At 39.1% G+C, this 12,061-nt stretch overlaps 2 protein-coding genes across 2 annotated transcripts in view; one reads left to right on the top strand and one right to left on the bottom strand.

Moving 5' to 3' along the window:
• Positions 1-2,653: 2,653 nt before the first annotated feature.
• LOC139735305 (angiopoietin-4-like) lies at positions 2,654-3,571 on the bottom strand. The gene is made up of 2 exons (XM_071646062.1): positions 3,310-3,571; positions 2,654-2,985 (listed from the first exon to the last, which is right to left on the bottom strand). The coding sequence occupies exons 1-2, from the start codon at positions 3,569-3,571 to the stop codon at positions 2,654-2,656; spliced, it is 594 nt and encodes a 197-aa protein (XP_071502163.1).
• A 6,982-nt stretch (positions 3,572-10,553) lies between these two features.
• The window catches only part of LOC139735263 (signal recognition particle subunit SRP72-like), a 39,774-nt gene continuing 38,266 nt past the window's right edge, over positions 10,554-12,061 (top strand). Inside the window, exon 1 of the mRNA XM_071646019.1 lies at positions 10,554-10,694. Within this exon, the coding sequence (XP_071502120.1) occupies positions 10,580-10,694 (115 nt within the window). The 5' untranslated portion in view covers positions 10,554-10,579. The remainder of the gene's footprint in view (positions 10,695-12,061) is intronic.

The raw sequence follows: 12,061 nt of genomic DNA, 5'->3' as shown, positions 1-12,061 counted from the left end.
CACATAAACCACACTGTGTGACCGTGTTTTTGTTCCATAAGGGATAGGAAGGTTGAAACCCACAATTTCAGTTTGAAATCTACACTCACTGTCACTGCACTGTTCTGTTGCATTTGAAGATTTGGGAAGAAGTTTTCACCTTCTTTTTTTTTAATTTTGTTTTTGTCAAATGTTTGTGCAAGCAGGTTTGAACCTCCGACACCCCACCCCAATGAACGACCTGCTCAACTTGTGGACAGTGTTAAACGTATTTCTTACAAATCCAAAATATGATTCGTGAAATGTATGCGTTGTTTTATGTGTTATCCAGTTTTTGGGTGGGCATAAGGTATAAATGAATTAAACCAATGCATCGTCAGTGGGTACCATTATAAATCACGACGACTCTGCATTAAACTTTAATCAAGATTTGTTTTCAAGTCAATGGGAGACTTGTTGGTCGATGCCATCATTAACCTTTCAATTTACATAATCATATACATGCACTAGGTAATCATTAAATGAATTTTTTTCTTTACGCGAAAATTATGTCTTTTACTCCATAAATACTTTGTTTGTTTTCAGTATATCCATTAATTCAACTATCATGCAAAGATAGAGAATGGTGTCTGCCAGATGGACAAGGTAATATGTCTACTGGTGTGTGCGTGAACTGTGTGTTTGAGTGTGTGTGTGTGTGTGTGTGTGTTGTGTGTGTCTGTCTCACTAAAGATAACTGTTATAAGGATATAAATGCACGATTTTTCTGAAAGCGGATATATTTTGAAAGTACAATGTACTTCATAATGTTTAGCCACAAGATGTGTTCCCTACATAAATTCATTTTGCTTCTTAAAATATTCCGTCATGCGAGGCACATAATACGACAGCAACCACTAGATTTAGAACTTAGGATGATCGAAATATCTGCATACGTTAACTGCTGGTTCATGGATGCGGCGTTCTTGAAAAAAAAAAGATAAAAAATGACTTGAAGACACTTGGTGTCGTGAATATAGTGTTCCGATGCCAGCTAGAAATGCCTATCGAACCGTATGGTCTGGCGCAGACAGGAAATTCGATCGCCTATTGACCTTGAAGAACCAGTCAATAAAACTATGATGCTAATGATATTTTCCCGTCCTTCCGTCCACAATCAAACAGTCGCTTTGAATTAGTGTTATCACGTCTAAGTTATATAGACCTCCCACTCAACTGCCAGTCAACCGTACCCAAAAACAAAAACAAAAAAATAATAATAATAATGATAAAAAATTCTGATCGGCGTTCGCACACAATAGCAAGAATCGTTGAAGGTCAATACAGTGTCCACTGGAGCAAGGTCGAGGGGACCAGATAACGCAAGGTTGAAGAGATGAAAGACAGAACTCATTTGAGTATCATCAGAACACTCAGTGCCTGTGAATATTCATCAATAGCAAGAAGCGATCATTTGAACTTTTTTCCCCCAAAGAGGCAGGTTTTTAATTACATGTAAACACAGTTTTGAATATATACATATAGTATACATACATAATGAGATTTACGTGTGGGTGTGTTTATAGTCATGCCTACCATTAATTACGCTTTCGACATTGTCCAGAACTGCAGAAGAGAATTCATCGATTTTTTAATGTCTGGATTTAATAGAAAAATTATTATACACATGTATCCATGCACGAAAACAAAGTCATCGCAATAACGCTTGTTAATTATCACACGGATTAAAGCAACAAGAGTGATCACCCCGTCTTTTCCAAGACATTATTACTAAATAGACATGAGGGTTTCTTGTACATGACAAAATACACAGAAATAGCATGAAACTAACACAATCATGAAATATACCTCCTCATTGGCGAGAGAGATAAAACTGCTTTGAATTACGTCATAATAATATCAGCTCGCGTCCGTTGTTGAGTGTCTTTAAAGTCAAAGAATTCAACTTCATATGTGGAGATTTGATGACAACAACAAGTATTGATATACAATGATTGCATAAAATTAACATCTTGTAATTACTTCAAAAGCAACATATTGCAGCAAGAAATGTGTGGTGGTTGTGGTTGCCGCTTCATACTAATGCATCGTGAATGAAACAAGAATAAGACGTCGTCCAACAAGAACAGGCTAGAATTTATTCTAGAAATCTATAATGCCGTATATTACGTCTTCGTGATCATGATAGTATAGATGTTCTGCAATATTCCCCTCGGTTATTCTTCAAAAGAACGTACTACTCAAATATTTAGTACATTGCATTGAAATGGCTGAAACTCTTTGCATTTAGTGGTATATCAGTCTTGTCGAGTGATTATGCAATAATCTTGCCTTCGATTTTGTTCTAAATGAATAATGGCACCTGCCGACTTATTGTACCTACAGCAAAAAGCTTGAGACGATTCGCCCAATGAATCAATTACATGTAATATTACCTTAACGGCAAATGGCTTCCCGTATACATGAAGTACGGTACTGCTCTTTGCAATTATAAGCCGTACTAAACTATTATCATCAGGGGCCTGATGCCCATAGAGATCGATTGATGGCTTGGAGTGGAAAAAGTCAGGTTTGTTCAGCAGATAATGACAAGAAAAATGACGTCTACAGGACCATGTTGAGCGTTCAAAGAGGATGAAGCTTGCTATGTAAAGGCCGCTATGTCGCGGTTTCACTACTCCTCCTCAACCTCCCTCGCCTGCTCAACCTCCCTCGCCTGCTGCGGCACGGCCGCGGCCGGTGCCTCGGTGGATGCAGATAGGCGTTTTATGGTCATTCGCGTGGACCGCATCGACGACTTGTCTCCTGCGGTCTGCCAATAGAGACCTGCGCCTTCCTCGGGAGGACTGCCCGAATCCTGGTACACGCCGTTGAGGTTGGAGATGGGGTTGCCGTCGAACCACCAAGCTCCTTCCAGAGTGACAGCATCATTAGTGTCAGAGGTTGGGTTGTTGTCCCTGTCCCTCGTGGAGAAGAGGTTGCCAGAGAGAGGACCTAATGAATCGCCTGTTTCCAATGACGACAGGATGGAAAGGAAAAGGAGGAAGAGAGTGTTACTGAGAGGGGGAGAGAGATACAGTCCATACTAAGTGTGCTATTTATAGGCTTTGGTTGGCATTTATGTTTCGTCCATTGATATACTGACACTCTCCATACAGAATCGGTGGGACTCATACATCCCAATATTACTTGAACACTTGCTTAGCACTTGAAGTGCTTCAGGGTTAAAAAAAAAACTAGGCTGAAAAAAGGAGGTATTGTGAATACAGGTTTAGATATTTCACTAGTTTAGTGATGTGCGACCTAAGGTACCCCTATAGGATTAGTTACCGGCCGTGCCCGAGTAACCGCTGACGGTCAGCGGAAACGACGCCGCCTCACTGCCGACCTGAAAGTTCGTGTACTCGGCGACAAACGACCTTCCATTGAAGTCCATCAGCTCGACGAGCAGGCCACAGCTGACCGCGGTCGTCATCTTGTTCACAAAGTCCAGTCCGATCCACATTTCGCCAGCGTCGTTGTCGACAAATCCCTTTGCGTAGTCGTCCCAGTCTCGGTAGAACGACACTTTTCCGTTTGACCGCCTTTGCATTATCTAGCAAAATGTTTTGATATGTATAGATGAACACAATAATTGAATATGATATAAATATATGAATCGTGTATTTTTTAACAAGATTCGTGATTGGTCACAATGACACTGCTTCTTTATTGCAAAGGCTAGTTGTTCCGGAGATTAGCTAATTCAAAAGCCCAGCTATTCGTAATTCTGAAAATGAAATAGATTTTATTAAGTGACAAACTTGACAAAGACGCGATACACAGACAAAGACAAACAAGCTGCCTACATACTCATTGACGGACTGGAATGCAATCGTAATTTGCAATTGTGTTATTGACAGGGGAAAATATTTTCTCTTCCTCCTTCGTATGTCACCCTTCCCCCTCTTTAACATCATCATCATCATCATCATCATCATCATCATCAGGAAAAGCAATTCTTTGCCACAGATTATTAAATTTTTCGAAATGAAGAACCCTCTTTCATTTTCGGATAAACGAACCTTAATATTTTAAGTACATTACTGTACCCCTATTTCATTTCCGGGTGAACAAACCTATGGAATAACAAGCCCTATCTCTTTTTCGGACAAACGAACCTTCGTCATAACGAACCTTATCATTTTCGGATTAATGAAACTTTGGAATTACAAATTTTCGGAAACACGACATAAATATTCAGATTAATGAATCCCTTTCCCTTAACCTCTAGGCACTCTTTGGTATAGGGGATTGTGCGCGTGCATTTCGAAATATCGAACCTTCGGATAATGAACCTTATTTTATTTCCGGATCAACAGATTAAGGAACCTTCAGAATAACGAACATTTCCCGTTGCCAAGGAGAAGAGTTTTGTTTAAAGACACTATATAGTTTGGCAAGTTTAAAGTGTAGCATCTTTATGTTTCTTATTCAAAATTCATATTGAAGGCTATAACATAATTGTTTCATCATAAATGAATAAAAAAAATATCAAAACTTGCCACGTCAGAGTCATAAGATGGCGGCGTTGTTGACCCCGCGCTAGATGTAGCCGATGTCGAAGGTGGCTGAGAAGAAGAATCCGTGGTAAACGTTGCCTGTGTTGTTATTCCTACAGTTGTAGTTGCGGACAATGTTGTGGGTAAAATCGTAGTAGGAGAAGCTGTTGTAGTTGCTTGTCGCGTAGAAGGCGGCGATGAGGTACCACTCGTTGAAAGGTATGACGTTGTCATTGCGGTTGTAGGCAACTTAGAAGTTGTAGTAGATGGTGTGGTAATCATTGGCTGTGTGGTGGTTGCCGCAGACGACGGAGATTGTGTTGAGGTAAGTACTGTAGTAGGAAATGAGTCGGTTGTTGTCCTGGCGGTCGATCGTGCGAGCATCACAGAAGTTGACGTTGTTGCTGAATTTGTGGTTGCCAGAACTGTTGTTAATTGTTGGTTGGTTGTTGCCTTTGATGTTGCTTCTGATGTGATAGATTGTGTTGCTACAGTTGTAGGACTTGTCGTAGGAACAGTTGTTGTTGTTGCTATTGATGGGGTTGCACCCGAAGACATCATGTAAGTATTGCTAGTTGATAAGGACCCTGTTGTTACCTGAGATGACATCTCGGAAGTTTTGGGATATGTGGTTACAGCAGCTGGTTGCGAAGTTGTCGGAATTGTCGAGGAGGACCCTGATGTTACCTGAGATGACATCCCAGAAGTTGTGGAATATGTGGTTACAGCAGCTGGTTGCGAAGTTGTCGGAATTGTCGAGGAGGACCCTGATGTTACCTGAGATGACATCCCAGAAGTTGTGGAATATGTGGTTACAGCAGCTGGTTGCGAAGTTGTCGGAATTGTCGAGGAGGACCCTGATGTTACCTGAGATGACATCCCAGAAGTTGTGGAATATGTGGTTTCAGCAACTGGTTGCGAAGGTGTCGGGATTGGTGTAATGCTCTGCACACAGAAATGATAATACTCATGATTTCAAGATGGATTTTGTTGTCGCAATTCAAGTGAACCTCGCTAAAACGTATTTCCACCTTACCCAGGGAGACAATAGGAGGACGAGGGAAGAGTATGATAACGAGGAAAGAGAGATGAAGGAGAAAAAAAAACACTATACAAACACAGCGTTATATTTCGACTAACTTGTGCTGGGAAAGGAAAGAGAGAAGTATTTCTTGATTTTCCCCCATTTACCCTTCTCATGTAAGTGAAGCCGATTTTCTTATTCGCTGCGGTATAAGGGGTGCCTATTTCTCGTCAGTCGTCAGTTTTCACAAACCAGATGGTTGCAATTTTAACCTTATGATATCTAATTGTCAGTTTATAATGATAATAATGGTTTATTTAAAAATTCATTTTCAGCCATGGAGATGGCTGAATTGCATAATTTTGTACAATATCATTTCATTTTATAAACACATACATAGTCATACAATCATTCTTCGATTGAAATAATCTACACAAAATTTTAAGCATCTGATGACCAAATTATCAAAATTAATCAAATACACTTGTACATACACATTGAAAAAGCTGTGAAAAAATTAAACATAATCTTCATGTCATCATCATAATTTGAATACACAAACTTATAGACTAAAATAAATCAAATATACACAAATCATTATACTTCTCCAATAACTTTCAAATTTTGTTTATACATGTACTGAAAAAAATAAAATTGCAGTGATGACATATAAGAGATATTAAACACTTGCGTACAGAGGCGGAGAGAAAGAGAAACACAGAAGGGGTAGGAAGGCGATAGCAAGAGAGATAGAAAGAGACAGAAGAGATACCTGGAATGAGATGTACAAAGAAATGTAAAATAATAAATCCATTTCTTTTTCATCATATATTTCTATTCAAATCATCATTTCAATCCATATAATCTTTTAACATTACTATCTTTTTAACAATATTATATATCATTAATGATCAAAATTATACAAAACCCGAAATACCTTATACATATAAGGGGGGCATCCCACGCATATGCAATAAGCATACAAACATAACAACAGTCATTTATATTTCACATTTCAATTATTCTCATAACAAAATTATTTTCGATAATGATCTGATTACATCAGAGATCCCTGCTACATTAAAAAACAAAAATCGACTTTTGTATACTGCACCAAGCCACATAAGAGTTTGAAAAGCATCGTGCGTCCCTTTAAGCTAATAAATGAATAAGATTTTGAAAAGATTTTTTTTTTCTGGAGGCAAATTCGTGAACCAAAGCCGTTCGATATAAAACTTGATGTGGAATTCATATGGCAAGAATGAACATTGAAAGGTTTACACGAGAAAATCACCGCTCAATTCGGTGACACTTTTTATGGGAATACAGAACGGTGTATAAGCGTCCAAAATGCTCATCAAGTACAAATTATCATTCTACATAATTTCGTTCTATATAATTCATATGATATTGGTATCATTCAATTTTGGGCACAGTCTCTACCAGTATAAACAAGATGGGTGAAGGACATGATTAATTAGTGCTGTTTGGTATGTGGAAGAAAATGATGTGTTTTCGTTTAAATGGGGTCACTTGTAAATGAATACGAGGAGCTATTGTTTAAAAGGATGGCACCCTTATCTAACTTTTAAAAACTTAATTGTACAAACAGTGACCGATGACTTACTGTGACATTTTTGTCCGGAGAGTAGAAATATTGTCCGGGGACCTCGTCATCTCTCACAAAGTCCGAAGGGTATTGGTCGAAGGTGGCTGAGTTGATGTCACAAATCTCATCGGCTGAATAATAGTTGATCGACAGACAATCTGGTCGTACAGAGCACATCATCACACACCTCATCCGAGAAGTTTCGGGTACTCTCTCCATCAAATGATTTCGAAGTGTATATCCCGCTCCGAGGGCGATAAACGCAAAGTTTTCCACATCTCCAGCCACGATCTGGGACCCAATAACCATAATGAAGACGCACCATAAGAATTTCGTAGTCCCTCTATTTGCGACAATGTTCCAAAGCAGGGTTCCCATCGCCCTTACTTTGTCGCTTTTGGTAATCTACTAACTTTAAAAAATACATCCAACTTGACCACTAATACCACTGAAACTCCGTTTGTACAATCACATCCTTACAACTCAATGTCCCTTATTACACACTAATCCATGCAGATGGAATTAACTCCAACTCAGATCTCATGTCAGTCGGTGACATGGTCTATTCTCGCAAATTTATTGAATTGTGTGTGATAGGTTATTTAGACAGACGCAAATAAGTCATCGTTTCCTCTCGATTCGTCGGGTGATCCGCCCCACATCTCACAGGACGGCACAGGGGAATGAGTCGGCACGTCCAACATTGTCCGGGTTACGGTTGCCATGGACACACCGATTGGTCGATGATGACGCGAGGACGTGGAGGTTAAGAGAAACCAGAGTTTCTACGATGTTTATTACACATACACGAGTTAATCAGTGAATCCCCGGTGTCTAATTCAAAACTAAGGTCATTTTAAAGTGCAAAGGGTGAGAAGAAAACGATACTGATACACGCCCGGCTCTAGTTACAGAGGTTAAGCACATTAGTATACTCGTATACCAACGACGCGGTTGGCATTAAACCGGGGGGGGGGGGGGGGAGGGGGTAAAAGACTTATAGGGAGGGATAAACATTATGTCAAAACAATATTGGCATCCGAGGGCTCCGAGTTCAGGAAGGGACTCCCCATGTTCCAATTCTATGAAAAGTTCTGACGTTATATCAACCTATATGTCACTCTGTTTCACACACACACACACACACACACACATAAAACAAACAAACACACATAAACATAATGTATATGTACATATACATGTATTGGATAAGTAAACGGATATAAAATGAAATCCTCAAAATAGTACTGAAGATGAATGCGTTTGTCATTGTTTGTCGTCTTCTGCTCATGAGGGCTTTCAAGATAACTTTCAAATATTCGAAAACGTGAGGACTTCCGTGGACAAAGAATCAAATGTTCAGAGTAAACTTATTAACAGTGACCACACATGACGCCCATCAATGATATAAACTCAGGAGCACACCGAGCGTGCTCCCACACTGTAATAATGGGGTGAAATTTGAATCAATGTGGAAATGGTTCACATGCTCCAATAATTTCTCCATTTATTATGTCATTTTATGGTCTGATGAGCACTATAGTATAACGAAATGACTTCGAACATTGTAGTGGAAACTGCACATTAGAAGTTAACAGTATGTACAAGCATAATTTATATACGCTCATATATATATATCATGTAGGCCTCTGTGTGTGTGTGTGTGTGTGTGTGTGTGTGTGTGTGTGTGTGTGTGTGTGTGTGTGTGTGTGTGTCTGTGTATCTGTGTATGAGTAACGACTTTTTGTCCATTTATGTATCATGATAACGCATGGTTGTATATGATTTGTAATGAATTTAGTACTATTGTGTTCCTCTGATTTTATTGCATATAATATAGATTTTCCCGGCTAATTTGTTGTCAGTCAAATTTCTTACTGCTGCATTCAATTTAGCAAAATTTGGCGTAGATGTCATGCTCGGTATTTCAATTTTAAGATCTCTTCATTCAAATTCATTTTGGAGCATTCGATTACCTTTAACCTCATTCTAATTTACACTTTTTCGACTGAAATTCGTAAGACAAGCACCATTTCGTTATTTGTTCATTCAATTTAGAATGATAGAGTCACGTGATCACGTATCTGCTTGCGCTCGTTCATTCGAATTGATATTTGGGCATCTAATTTAATATCCTCTGCAGTCAATTTAGCACACATGTTTATGCTTTAATTTGGTTCTTTCTTTAGTTTCTTTTATCATAGTTTTTTAACCATCATTACATTTCATATCTTCGTATTCATTTTAGAGATTTTGGCAACAGTTTTTTTTTTCAATGTGCTTATTGAGTCTCCCGGTCCGAAGATAGTGCAGGTGGCCACAACTTATCTGACCGTTGAGCGCTTTATCCCCGAGTGTGTCGACCAGTTCAACCTGGAAGTCAAGGTTATGATCTTCAAAATGTTTCTATAATACTTTCTCTGTTTCACGTCTGTATCTAATTTGCGCTGTCATGTGTATGAAAGAAAGGGGCTTTACAGAACAACAAACTCGAGCTATTAAGAGTAGCCTATGTGGATGAAACAAAAAGTCACATATAGAAATACACGTGTACATGTTTAAATGTTCTCACCTTTTCAACAACAAAAAAAGAAATTATATGACCTAAATTTGAATGAAAAATAATGTTCGGAATTTGACTGCCCATTCGTGAAAATGAATGACTCAAAAACCTTTTTTTCGGCGAGTGATGGCGAATTTGAATGAACGTAGAGTACCGGGGTTTTTGCTAAATTGAATGGACCATCTATCAAATGGACTGACAAAAGTGCGAAATTGGCCGGGGAAAACCTATATGTTATAAATGTATATATATATATATATATATATATATATATATATATATATATGTATATATACACAGAATATATTACCTACCATGACTATTATCATTGTCCTCAAAGTCAACTGGAATGCCGGGTAGAGTTTTACTATCTGAAAATCTAACATCTAAGCCATGCAACCAGGCAGGGATTTTTTTAAATTGAAAGCTTGTGCGCACTTTGGGCGTAATATGATCATGGACTGCTTTTAATCTATTAAAAAAAAAGAGAGGAAGAGAATAATGATTCGTCGGTATCTATTCAAGTTTCAAACAAAAAGAAAAATTAAAGTAAATTGTTTCATTGTAGGGTGATGAACAAATCAAAACAAAATGAAACAAAACATTACCGTTTATTCAAATGGATCCTGCATATATACCAGCGGGGTCGTACATCCCCCACCCCGAACACACCCCTATACACAGTATATTAGGTCAAGCGGCGTCCAGTATGATTTTCTGCACTTGTTTGATGTCGACAGACACCATACTCACTAGCTAGCTATGCATGCTGTACGTGTGCGTGCATTTTCATATGTCGGGAATCCACTTCGTAGCTCACGACTAGACTGTACAAAGTGTAGCTGGTGTAAAACTGGAGGACAATGTCAAAGCAGAAGAGTTCTGAAGTGAATTTGACGAATCTATACCACGAATTGCAAAAATTCGCTCAAAATGGCGAATATAGCAATCCAAGGGCCCTCAACGTTGCAAATAAGAGTAAGTAGAGGCGATATGTGGCTCATGCTAAATTTACCATCTGTGTCTGTCTGTGACTGTAGTCTGTGTATTGTCTGTACCGGCAGCCCCACTCGCACGCTATGCGTATGGCCTAATACAATTTGTATGGGGCTAGAGCTGCGGCTGCTGGTCGTAGTTAGTATAGCATAAAGGAAAGCTCGATCGGGCCTACAGTCTACACTCAGTCTCAGTAGTGCGGAATACCCAGACCCCCCACCCATCTAGACCCCCCCCCCCCCCCCCCCCCCCCTGTGTGTGGTTGGTGGTGATGTAACCCCGTCGCAGGGCGCTGTAACACAGTGAAACCTTTACGGTACGTATTTGTCCATATGGGGTCGCTGCTGCGGTTAGTGCAATAGTGGTGATGATGAAGTGGTTCGGTGATGCTTGTGTGTTTTATGAACTGTGTCCTCGACATTGCTTGACGCATCTGGGGCCATCATCATGATCATTGTAAAATGTAAAAGCACAGCTCAGCTCACACTAGTCGTCTACCAGTCTAGCATACATTTGTGTAAATTATGCATTCAGTTCAGTTGTTATCTTTACAACTTCAGCCAATATGAATCTGATTATCAAACAGTCATGGCAAATGTCAACCTCGATCACCATAGTTTTTAGAAGACAATAATATCCTAACTATACACAGCCCATAGTCGCTGTAATTAAGTTGCGTATTCGCACAGCGTACTAACAGCGTCTGGTCAGGCGAAATATCCCAAACCTGCAATGCTGCAGCATGGAGGTCCCAGTGATTTAATATCGGGTAGGAGGCAACTAATAATATAGACTCTAGTCCTAGACAACTCAGATTTTGTGAAATGAGATGTTCTTTGCTGAGATTTTAGTATGAATGAATGACTAGATCTAGGAATCCTGGGATCTATTCTATTTACAACAAGGTCAGCTCATCATGAATGTGTTATATTAAACTTATAGCTTCATGGTCAGCTGTAGTCGGGGAAACAATAATCTTCTTGTAGAAACTATCTACAAGTTTGTACCTCTTGCTCCACGGAATGCTCTCCTTTACAATGAGAGCTATGAATGTAAAAAAAAAAGTAAAAAACCTCCAGACAGACAGATTTTTATGTCTTTACCAACCTTTTATGCTTTTGTAGGCTGTCGAATTTCGGCACGGGAGGTTTGAACTTTGTTGTGTTTTTTTATTTGTTTGTTTGCTTGGTTTTTTATTTTACTTCTACTTTCAATAATGATACATCATTCATACTAGTCCCAATCCAACGGACCATAATTCAGTATTATTATAATGCACATTAAATGATTAAAGCAATCCGCCCATGATTCGACCATAACACCGTTCAAAATTTGACCACCTGCTACAT

Source organism: Diadema antillarum, unplaced genomic scaffold (genome assembly GCF_040938485.1).
Source record: "Diadema antillarum isolate AM-2024a unplaced genomic scaffold, OU_Dant_1.0 seq00000569_RagTag, whole genome shotgun sequence".
Lineage (NCBI taxonomy): Eukaryota > Metazoa > Echinodermata > Echinoidea > Diadematoida > Diadematidae > Diadema > Diadema antillarum.
Note: the sequence above shows the minus strand (reverse complement) of the source record. Positions and strands in the feature narration are given on the sequence as shown.